The following is a 12,580-nucleotide window of genomic DNA, read 5'->3' on the forward strand; positions in this document are numbered from 1 at the left end:
GAGGGGAAACCACTAAGATCAAGATAAAGAAGAATCCTATGAATAAAAATAGAATGAACCAGGGCATGAGAGGAAGATGAACTCCTATACACTTTGTTCAAAGAATGAAGGAACAAATGAGGAAAACTGATAGGAGCATCAGTAACTAGAGCATACAAAAATACACACCTCTCGAGAGGAATGGTGTGCATATGAGAAATGGGCCCAAAGCAGTTGTTAGGATTGGTGCCCTTAAATCCTATTGTAAGATGCTATGTATAATATTAAGTGTGACATTGTGTTTGACATTATGTATGACTTAATATTATGTTTAATAAATTTGTTTTATTATTATCTGAAATAATGGTAACATGAATATTCAGACATTATCATATAGTCCATGAGATGCATAGTATGTGATTTATGTGAAGAGTCACAGAAGATATAAATCACAAGTTCTTTGTAAACTCAGAATTATAGTTCGTAGTCGGTGATGAAATTGGGCATTTCATCTGCGAAGACTATAACATAAATTGGCTTGACAACCAACTTTACTGATGACATTACCCCTACATCATTTCCAATGAGTAGAATATCATCAACATAAAGCACTAGGAACATTACTACTTTATCTTGATGTCTTTTGTACACACATGGTTCATCAAGATTTTGTTCAAAACCAAATGTCTTGATTGCTTGATCAAATCTGATGTTCCATGACCTAGATGCTTGCTTAAGTCCATAAATGGACCTTTTGCAACTTGCATACCATATGCTCTTGGTTCTTTGCTATGAAACCTTCGGTTGCATCATATAGATTTCCTCTTCAAGATTGCCATTAAGAAATGCAGTCTTGACATCCATTTGCCAAATCTCATAATCAAAATGAGCAGCAATGGATAAGAGAATTCTGATAGATTTAAGCATTGCTACTGGAGAAAAGGTTTCATCGTAATCAATACCTTCTTTTTGTGTATACCCTTTCGCCACTAGCCTTGCTTTAAAGGTTTCAACCTTTCCATCTATCCCTTTCTTCCTCTTGTAAACCCATTTGCAACCAATAGGTTTAATGCCGTTAGGCGCCTTTACAAGATCCCAAACTTGATTGGAATACATGGAATCTAATTCAGATTTCATAGCTTGGACCCAATGATGTGCATCTATATCATTTATAGCTTCATCATATGTGTAGGGATCCGATTCAACCTCTTCTGAGATAGCTTCATAAGTTTCTCCAAACCTATGAATCTTATAGGAGGCCGAACAATTCTCCCACTACGACGAGGCACCTGAGTACTAGACATGTCATGAGAAGTATCTTGTGGTGTATCTAATACAGCCACATCATCCCTAGTTTCATCTATTGGTTGTTCATTTACAGATTCATTCATTTCAGTCAACACAACTCTACTTCTAGGAGTAAAATTATATATAGTCATTTTCCAAGAATTTGGCATTTGTGCTAACAAACATTTTATTATCTTTATGACTATAGAATAAACCTCCAACAGTTCCTTTTGGATACCCAACAAAGAAAACCACTTCTGTTTTAGACTGTAACTTGTCAGACTTTCTTTTAACATATGTGCAGGACAACCCCAAATATGGAGATGTCTCATACTAGGCTTACGCCCATTCCACAACTCCACAGGTGTTTTAGGAACAGACTTCGAAGGTACTAAATTCAGAAGATACATTGCTGTGTTTAAGGCATATCCCCAAAAAGAAATAGGTAGAGTTGAATAACTCATCATGGACCTAACCATATCTAAAAGAGTCCTATTCCTTCTTGCTGCTACACCATTTTGTTGTGGAGTTCCAGGTGCAGTCAATTGGGATACAATCCCATTCTTAGTTAAGTAATCCTTAAAATCCCCAAGAAGGTATTCGCCACCACGATCAGATCGAATGGCCTTTATGCGTTTACCTAATTGATTCTCAACTTCAGCCCTAAACTCTTTGAACTTTTCAAAGGTTTCAGACTTCGGTTTCATTAGGTACACATAACCATATCTTGAGTAATCATCAGTAAAAGTAATGAAATACTCATAGCCACCTCTTGCTTGGATTGACATAGGACCACAAACATCAGAATGCACTAGCTCTAGCAAATCTTGGGCTCTTCTACCTTTTGCATTAAAAGGTCGTTTGGTCATTTTACCTTCCAAACAAGATTCACAAACAGGAAATTCATCAAAGTCCATGGGCTCTAAGAGTCCATCTTTGATCAGTCTTTGAATCCTATTTGAATTAATATGACCTAAACGCAAGTGCCAAAGATATGCATCACTAGTAGAAGGAAATTTTCTCTTTAATGATTTTACATGAAGTCATTATCTAATTCAGAATTATATAATTCATGCTTATCAGGAGTTAAAATATAAAGACCATCCACAATATTGCCAGAACAGATAAACACTTTATCCTTCTTTATTACAACATTGTCTTTCAGGATAACACAATATCCATTTTTACCTAAGTAAGTAGCTGAAATTAAATTCCTACGAACATTAGGTACATACAAACAGTCTTCTAATATTAGAACTCTAGATTCAAAACATAAATTACAAACACCAACAGCTACAACTAGAATCTTGCTCCCATCAGCCAAAGTAAGAAACAACTCCCCTTCTTTAAGCTTTCTGGTCTCCTGGAACCCCTGCAAGGAATTGCAGATATGATTAGTACAACCTGAATCCACACACCAGGAATCCGTGGGATTCTGTACCAAACATATTTCAAGAAGGAAAGTATTAATTATACCTTTGTTCTTGGCAGCCTTAAATATTGGACAATTTCTCTTCCAATGCCCTTTCTCACCACAATGGAAACACTTTCCTTTGATCTTCTTTCCTTTGTCAGCAACCCCTAAGGCAATTTGTTTACCCTCTTGTTTGGTGAAGTTCTTCTTCTTCTTCTTCTTACCCTTGCCTTTCGACTTAGGTTGAGAAGTAGAAGCTTCACCAACATTGGCTTCAACATTGGAAGTACCAAGAATGCCTTCTGCCGCTACCAATTCATTCATTAATTCAGACAAGGTATAAATCTTTTATTCATATTATAGTTAAGTTTGAATTCCTTGAATGATTCTGGTAGCGACTGGAGTATCATATCCACTTGGGATTCTCCATCTATATCGGCACCTAAAACTTCCAATGTATTCAGATTAGAGATCATTGTAAGACAATGCTCTCTCACTGAACTTCCTTCAGCCATTCTGGTATTATAAATTTGCCTCATGGTCTCTTGCCTTGCAGAACGGCCTTGCTCACCAAACATCTCTTTCAGACTTTGCATTATGTCTGAAGCTAGTTCTACATCCTGCATTTGATGCTGTAGAACATTTGAGATAGATGCTAGGATGTAGCACTTGGCCATCTCATTAGATTTCTGCCAACGATCATATCGTTGTTTTACCTCAGGAGGTGCATCTAATGAAGGAAAGCTAGGACATGGTTTAGTAAGAACATACTTATGCTCTTCAGCAGTAAGAACAATGTCCAAATTTCTTTTCCAGTCAACATAGTTGGATCCAGTCAGTTTGTTTTGATTAAGAATAGTTACAAGTGGGCTAAAAGATGCCATGATCAAATCTGAAAACAATAAACATGAATATAATAATTAAACTGACATTATCTATTTAGCATATGAACATATAGTATGGAACCTTAATAAAACCATAATATAATATATGCAACGACAACCCAATCTCATATTCAATATCCCTCAGCATAGAGTGAATATAAAATACTATGATTGCTTGAGAACTATTCTCATCATTAGTGCTATCATGATAACTCTTATCAAACACTAATAATATGCCGTTATACATTTGGCCTCTAAATTATTATAGTAAGAACTCAGCATAGAGGATACTATAATATTTAGTCTAGTGTATACCATTATCTAGAATCATGTGTAACCACATTTCATCCCCTTAACAGGCTTATTTTGTAGTACCATGATACAAAACACCCTCCGCATGGAATGCAAAGCTCAAGGCTAAGACAAGGTGTTTGATCAAACCACTATAAACCAAGAAATTCAATCTTGTAGGACCATGAAATAAATACTCTCCGCATGGAATGCTAAGCTCAAGGCAAAGACAAAGTATTTATTCCATACTACTATGAACCGACAATGGAGGCCGTGAGACCCAACCCTTGTATCTCTCTCCCACTAGATGTTTTAAAAGAAAGGTTTTTAGTTTTAAAACATGCATAATTTAATTACACATAGTCTTGCCCCTTTTACATGAGAAAACACATAGAAAAAAATTTTAATTTTCTTTCTTTCGATCGATCGAAAGTGCCCCTCGATCGATCGAAAAAATTAAGAAATTCGAACTTGATCCTCTGACTCTTTCGATTGATACTCATTGACTTTCGATCGATCGAAAAACAGATTCGATCGATCGACCAGCAATCGAAAATCATTCGTTCTAAAAAGTCTGATCTCTGTCTCATTCGATCAATCGAAAATCGCGAAACTTGAATTTCCAGAAATTTTTCTAAGACAGTTTTCTTCGTTTTTCATGAACAAACATCTTTCATACGAACATGGCAGACAGAGTTTGATGTCAAAACTGAATTCTATTGATGCTATAGCCTTAAAACTCAATTTAACATACTTAAATTAAATTTAAACAACATCATAACATCAATTTCAGTTTTCATCAAATCATAGTTTCAACAACATGCAGAAAATTAAAACATAATCTTCTAACAGTATGAAACTATCTTCTCCAATTCTAAAACTCACATAACATGTTAAACAATACGAAATTGAAGACCGCTCTGATACCATTTGATGGATATAAAGATAAGTGCAGTGGAAAATAAGTTTTAAACGGATCTACTTCATTCGATATTGATAACACGTACAAAGTAAATTTCAGAATTAGAGAAACAAGAGATCGTACCTTGAAGCGGTGAATTTCAAAACAAAGATTGAAGCACTTGGGACTACTTTTAATCTTCACTCCAATTCCACTAACGCCCAAGATGTGTGGTCTCTCGATTGGTAACAAAGGGATGACTTGTGAGTGACAAAAACTCACATGCACACCATTTTCATGATGTTTTTCTCACCCCAATGTTTCTGTACGTTTTTCCCTTTGTATCTAACCAATTTATCTAATTGGGCCGGCCTTTTGGGCCTTACCAATTGGGCTTAAGTGTGTGGCTTGGAGTGGGACCAAAAGGGACCAATAAGATACTAGCTCCAATGGGCCTTGGGCTTTTCTGTCAACTCTTGACAAGTCCAAAGTTACCATTAACTATTTTTAATACCACTATATAAAAATAGTTGCACTCTAGGTCTTATCTATAAATTATATCCCAAGACTTTATTATACATACAACCCCTTCATAAAATATTCGTAGTAGTACAAAGTCATTAATGTAGACTGCCACTTTGTAAATTACTACATCTTAATCCTTGAGTACCCGGTTTAATCCTTTAATGTTATTCATTATATATTTATGAAATCCAATTCCATAAATATATACTTTAGTCTTACTAAAGTGGTTAGGCCTAACTCTTTGAATAACAAACCCATTAAACTTATCTCAAGGGAATATTTTATATCTCCATTAAGAGACTATGAATTCCATCTTGAGAATACATGTTCCATCAACACTAAATGTGGCTGCCCAACATACTGAGGTTTTGACCATAACTGTAGATCTCACTCCTGATATATCAAAGCAACCTACACCTCATGATCAGGTTCATTATTCTCTCAGGATTAAGAGTTCATGCAAGTACAAGTCGTGAGATTTATTATTCATTTGACAGTCTTTAGGAGAATAATAAATCTCACAGCGGTCCAGTTCAATATGTCTTAACTCTTAAAACATATTAACACATCAACTAGAAGTCTCCACTTCCATGATCAAGACAAATCATCGTAGTTGATATGTTATAGTCTTCGCAGATGAAATGCCCAATTTCATCACCGACTACGAACTATAATTCTGAGTTTACAAAGAACTTGTGATTTATATCTTCTGTGACTCTTCACATAAATCACATACTATGCATCTCATGGACTATATGATAATGTCTGAATATTCATGTTACCATTATTTCAGATAATAATAAAACAAATTTATTAAACATAATATTAAGTCATACATAATGTCAAACACAATGTCACACTTAATATTATACATAGCATCTTACAATAGGATTTAAGGGCACCAATCCTAACANTGAAGGGAACCGGTGAGGGAATTAGAGAAGGAATCAGTGAAGGGAATCGGTGAGGGAATCGAGGAAGGGAATCAGTGAAGGAATCAGGGAATCAATCGGTAAGGGAATTGGTGAGGGGAACCGATGAAGGGAACTGGTGATGGAATCGGTGAAGAGAGAGTGGAGATGGAGACGGTGAGAGCTGCGGTGAGAGCTGAAGGAGAAGATGAAAGAATGAGAGAGAAAGAGAATAAAAAAGAATATATTCATTTGCCACACCGGTTCCGTACCGTGGCAAATTTATGATGTTATTGTAATAATCTTCGCAGATGAAATGCCCAATTTCATCACCAACTACGAACTATAGTTCTAAGTTTACAAAGAACCTGTGACTTATATCTTCTATGACTAAATCACATAAGTCACTAAATCACATAAGTCACATACTATGCATCTCATGGACTATGTGATAATGTCTGAATATTCATGTTACTATTATTTCAGATAATAATAACAAAACTACTTTATTTAACACAATATTATGTCATACATAATGTCATACACAATGTCACACTTAATATCATACATAGCATCATACATAGGATTTAAGGGTACTAATCCTAACATCGGTGAAGGGAACCGGTGAGAGAATCGGTGAAGGAATCAGTGAAGGGAATCGGTGAGGGAATCGGGGAAGGGAATCAGTGAGGGAATCGGGGAACCAGTAAGGGAATTGGTGAGGGGAACCGATGAAGGGAACCGGTGAGGGAATCGGTGAAGAGAGAGTAGAGATGGAGGCGGTGAGAGCTGCGGTGAGAGCTAAAGGAGAAGATGAAAGAATGAGAGAGAAAGAGAATAAAAAAGAATATATTCATTTGCCACACCGGTTCCGTACCGTGGCAAATTTATGATGTTACTGTAACATGTTGCAAAAAAAATGAGATATGGCACATCTGATAAATGGGGTTAAATGGTGTTTGGTGTGTCAAATATTTAACATTTGGCACATATGACACAGCTGATAAAGATACTCAAAGTGTATCCACTTGACAACACCTTTTTCTCATGGCTCAACCACTTTTGGTGTTGCACATCATGGTTTCAGAGGAAAATTTTGTATGCATGGCGCAAATGCCATTTGTCTCAATGACAGAGCAGGCCCCACACCTGTAAAGCCCACCTGCCAATGAGACAAATGTCTCATGCCTTCTCTGGTTTCAGACCCTTTGTTTTAGTAGTGGTGTGAACTTGTACCTACTATAGTTGCTTAACAAAATTTATTTGAACCAAGTCTGACAAATAGCAGTTAGAGTGAATGAAATTACGACTCCATACATTTTAGCATAGAATCCTTAAATCCTTTTCCACATCAACTTCTATGCGATCAGGAATATGATTACTTAGAAGAGTATTTCTGTTACATCCAGAGTATGTTACTCGACCTTATGCAGTAAGGACAATAAAAGTCACCCAGTAAGGAGTTTAGTTCCACAAATGAATGTAAATACTATGTTGTTCTTCCTTTGATTGACCCAACAATTGGCTTTGTGATGTGGGTTAATAACAATATCTGAGTTAACGCAAAAAAAAAAAAAAAGAAAAAAAAAAAAAAGGGAGCTTCCTTCTAAGTCATAAATAAAAATCCAGCAAAAAAAATGGCACTAAATAAAAAGGTCAGGACACTGATTTTTTTGTATTTCATATTCAATTTCTAACCAAAACTTTCCTACAGAGTTGCATATCAGTATTATCAGAGCCACGCTCCGAATAGAGAACTGAATAAAAAGAGAAGGTGAAACTTAAGCTTTTAACTGTGCTAATCTGTAAATCTTTACCACTATTGAATAACTGCTGTTGTAAAAAAAGGGTTCACTTTCAGATGATGGCAGTCGTATTTTGCATTGAAGAATCAATCACAATCTATGCTGATATCCCTGTAGCTTCTTTTGGTATCAAAAACAGAAATGCAATTGGAATGAAAGTGCAGAGGACTTGAATGACAATGCCTACAAGAAGGTTGTCAAAAGAACCAGAAGAGATGTTCAAAATAGAAGCCAACCCAGCACCCATGAATGCTCCCAAAGTGGACCCTAAGTTGTTTATTGACATAAAAAGGGCAAATAAAGTCCCTTCAATTCCTGGAGGGCAAAGCTTTCCAGATAAGATCAGGAATGGCATAAACCTGCAGTTCATGAGAAATAGTCAATAATAAGGATGATGAAAGAATCAGAGTTCGAATTTCCTGACACGTGGTCAGTGTGCATGCTGAATATGGATAGGAAGATAAATGGATAAATTCATAAAACTGGTGCATGTCCATTCACACAAACAGGCACATTATTATGACTTTCATGCATGAAGTCTACCTTTAAAGATGTTTACGGTTTGATAAAAAAGAGATTAACAAAAGAGACTGCAACAAGTGAAAGGTGAATATACTTGAGAGACTGATATGACATTCATGCATAAAGCTACAATTACAGATGTCTACTGTTTGATAAAAAAGAGATTAACTAAAGGAGACAGAAACAAGTGAAAGGTGAACATACTTAAACTGATTTACTGCATCAGCAAGAGCTGATCCACAGAGCACCATGATCTTATCTGATATTCCAAAGGCAACATTCATTCGAGACACTAGAACAATATCTAGGAGAGTCAAGATAGACAAACCAATATGAGCCCACTTGTGTAGATCGTGAGCAAAGCATCATCAGTCAAATTAAATCATAGAAAAACAGAATGAACCTATCAGCCATAGAAATTCAAATTAAACCTTGTACTACTTACATGAGGATTCTCCGTAACTTCATGGTCTTTAAGTAGCGATTGTAAATGAAGGTTCCAAGCATGAGGCTAAACCATCCGACAACACGCACTGTCCCCAAGAAAGATGCATCCAGGTTTAATAACTCTGTCTGGTAATAGAACATGATGGTCGAGAGGTTTGGAACAGTAACATGTGCTAGGAAAAACCAAGTCATTGGTCTGGCCTTCCCAAGAGCAAAGTTAAAATCAAAAGAAACATTAATTAGAAAGAAACAAGATATCTACAGAAAAGAAATGGCAAAGACAATAAGTCTAGGCATCGAAAACATTGACAACAAGGATCATAGGTGAATAAACACATTTAAATTACATTTCCACCTGGTATATGTATGCCCCCAAAAAATTAATAATAATAAATAGGAAAAAAAAATGATCCTATCAGATGATTTCAGCACTAATGATGTAGATCATCATGGACCATTAATCATTAACTATTTAAGTAATCAATATCATCTTAATGGATTGCCTTAACAATGCTAAAGCCCTTAGAGAGAAACTCATTATTTTGTGACGTTAAACCGCAATGGTATTGATCTGACAAGTTTTTTCATTAGTAGTTACCTCAAAATGATCGGTTGTTTAAAAGCATGGCACAAACTGTAAGCAGCTGCTTTCAGAGAATGGAACAAACTTAATGCCAAGGAATTAACTTTTTCAGGAATCTTGGATTCACTAGGGACAACTGCTTTCTGTTTTCTGTTCTTTTGGCTCTTCTTTCTCCTTAAATTGCCAATATCAGACTTCTTTCCTAATGAGTTATCTTCATCCTGAATACTGTTCCCATTGACCACCTGGGAGCTTCTTGAATTATTACTGTCCACTGAATTCTCCTCTACCAAACCACATGATAGTAACTGTATGGCTGGAAGTATAGAAAAAAGAAGAAAAATTGTATCTATCTGCAAGTTTGTTAATGCAAAACCACCTAGCAAACTCCCACATATTCCTCCCAAAGCCATTGCCAACCAAGATATTGTCTGGAGGTCTCCAGCAAATGCAGCCCTGATCAAGTGTAGTTGTGAGATCTTAGTCTTAGCCATCATAAGATAATCAAATCCATATCTTTCTAAATCAAATAATCAAGTAGACATACTTGCAGATAATATAGTGGTTTGTTTAAACAAAAGATCCACACACCAGTACTAAACACAAACACAAGATATAGCTATCTTCTTGGGTGGGTTTACATACCGCTCAAATCTTACTGCTTCAGCAATCATTGCATCAACTACCACGTCTGCCATGGCTGAACCTAGATTCTGCACTGTTAAGAAGATCATGAGGTGCCATGTGGAATTCCTCAGGGTTGCATTTAGGCCTAAAACAAGCCATGGCAAGAGAGAGAGCACAGTTGCAATCACTAAGTATGGAATCCTTTTTCTTCCTTTTATAGGGATACAATCAGATAAAATTCTGCAAATGAGATACAGAATCAGATACAAATAATATATCAAATAAGATAACAAAAGGAAGCTTTCTAGACACAGCCCCTATATTCCCAGCAACCAATTTAAAAGTGCATTGGAATAGAATTCTATTTTCATTTCTGTGCTATTAATATTTGATTTATACATGAATCTAATTTCTCTACCCTAAAGTGGAGTCAGTGTTCAAATATACATGGACCTAATTTCTCTACCCTACTTTATAAACATGAATCTAAATACAAATGCATTATTTTGAAAAAAGTAAGCGGCATATAAGGCTTATCAACATATATATCAGAAGCCACCAAAGTAGGTGTATTTGTGTCTGTATGTGCATGCACACCTCCATGAATTTACCAAGTAAAGAAAGAGCCATACCCATATAATGGTTTAATGCTCCATGGAAAAAATGCTATTGAAGACACAAATTGGGAGGCTGAGGGCGACAATTTAAGCCTGTCTTTCAGCTGGTAGGAAACTGCTGTCCATACAAAGGATCTGAAACCCTGTGTATTTACATATTCGTAATAACAAGGAAAAAAATTATGTTAGTAAGATTTGAACATAAAGGAAGTTCCAGAGGGGGGGGTGGGGTGGTGGGAGGATTGAAAGTAAGCATGAAGTGCCAGAAACACCATAAAAATCATTCCACATTTAGTCAATAGCTGGAAATCTCATCCAATGAATTGTTTGGTGTAAGAGTTTTAACTTCCCTCAACAAAAACCTTTTGATGGGCCAACAAGTGCAAGAAGATTCAAATCTTCCTAACAAAATTATTAAAAATAATAAAGAGACACGCGTTGGTATGCATTATTTCTTGAGACAACACAAATTTAAGAAGGTCGTAAATCAAAGGGCCGATTATGGCTAACACTAATCAACAAATCTACGCTTGATCTTAGTCAAAAGGCCAAGAAAGACTTACTCTTACATAAGCTACTATCCCTTAGTGAAAGGCTAGTCCCTTTAGTCTTTGGAATGAGAAGTTGATTTTGCTTCACCGCCAATGAGCTCTAGTTAAACTACCTCCTTCCCTTAGACGTGTAAGGTGAAAAATAAAGCCATGGGTTCCAAATCTACTGGGTGTGTAACTCTAAAATATTAATAATAATAATAATAATAATAATATCGGGATTGGTGATTGGTAGACAACCTCGCCCCCAATTTCTTTGGAGACGTTGATTTCCATACTCAAACCCACAACTTGTTGCTTTTAGTGGAAGACACTTGTCATTGCACCAATCCCCAAGGCCCGACGTCTCCTCTTGGGTGTGTGTTGTGTAACTTACCAAAAACAATTGGTGCATGCTTCACCAAAATATATATATATATATATCCTGCATATCATTATAGGAAACCCCAATCACACTTGGGATCCATATCCAAACAAGATAACCCCCTCAGGATCAGGCTCAGGCTCAGGCACACTCATACACAAACCAAACTAACTAAATTAACCTTAATTCTACATATTTGCAAACAAACATATTATATAAGAACTTACTTTGCTCCAAGAAAAAGCAATTTCACTTTCAAAAGCACTAAAACAAGTGCTTCCAAAATGCCAAACATCAACAATCATAATCTGAAAACTAAATTTAGAACAATAACAATTATAATAATAAATAAATAAACGGCAATAAGCACGTGTACAATATATATCTTCCAACCGAATCACCAAAAAAAAAAAAACAAGTGATCAATAAAAATCCTTTCAAACCCAGAAATCCAAAATCATAATTTCCCAAATTTCCACCAAACAAACACATTTTTTTTAAAAGCAAAGGTTTTAGCTAATACAGAAAGAGAGAGACAAAGAAATGCAACCTGGGTGAAGTAAATCAAGCAAATGAGCCAAATGAACGAAGCTCCAAACGATGCCTTTAACTGTTTCAACCATGCTATCATTTTTCAATTATTCTCTCTCTCTGTGTCTCTGATTTTTTTTTGTTTGGATTATTATCTCATTTCATAATCTGAGTTCTGAGTTTTTGGAGGGATGAAGAATTCAACTATTTATTTCTTTGCTTTCGTTAATCGTTACACGATGACATCATTTATTTCGAATATTAATTTGATTTGACATTTTTGGGTCTATTGGCGAATTGGGTATTGAAGGTTCAGGGGAGGTACATCGGGTAAATTGGGG

General features: G+C 35.9%; 1 protein-coding gene across 1 annotated transcript; it reads right to left on the bottom strand.

The window, feature by feature from the left end:
• Nucleotides 1–7,836: 7,836 nt before the first annotated feature.
• On the bottom strand, nucleotides 7,837–12,467 carry LOC111996590 (probable folate-biopterin transporter 4). Its single transcript, XM_065783049.1, has 7 exons — nucleotides 12,259–12,467; nucleotides 10,809–10,936; nucleotides 10,195–10,416; nucleotides 9,565–10,005; nucleotides 8,963–9,162; nucleotides 8,724–8,859; nucleotides 7,837–8,356 (listed from the first exon to the last, which is right to left on the bottom strand). Exons 1-7 carry the CDS (start codon nucleotides 12,337–12,339, stop codon nucleotides 8,095–8,097), a joined length of 1,470 nt encoding a protein of 489 aa, XP_065639121.1. The 5' UTR covers nucleotides 12,340–12,467; the 3' UTR covers nucleotides 7,837–8,094.
• Nucleotides 12,468–12,580: the final 113 nt, after the last annotated feature.

Source organism: Quercus suber, unplaced genomic scaffold (assembly GCF_002906115.3).
Source record: "Quercus suber isolate HL8 unplaced genomic scaffold, Cork oak 2.0 scaffold_326, whole genome shotgun sequence".
In the NCBI taxonomy this organism is placed as follows: domain Eukaryota; kingdom Viridiplantae; phylum Streptophyta; class Magnoliopsida; order Fagales; family Fagaceae; genus Quercus; species Quercus suber.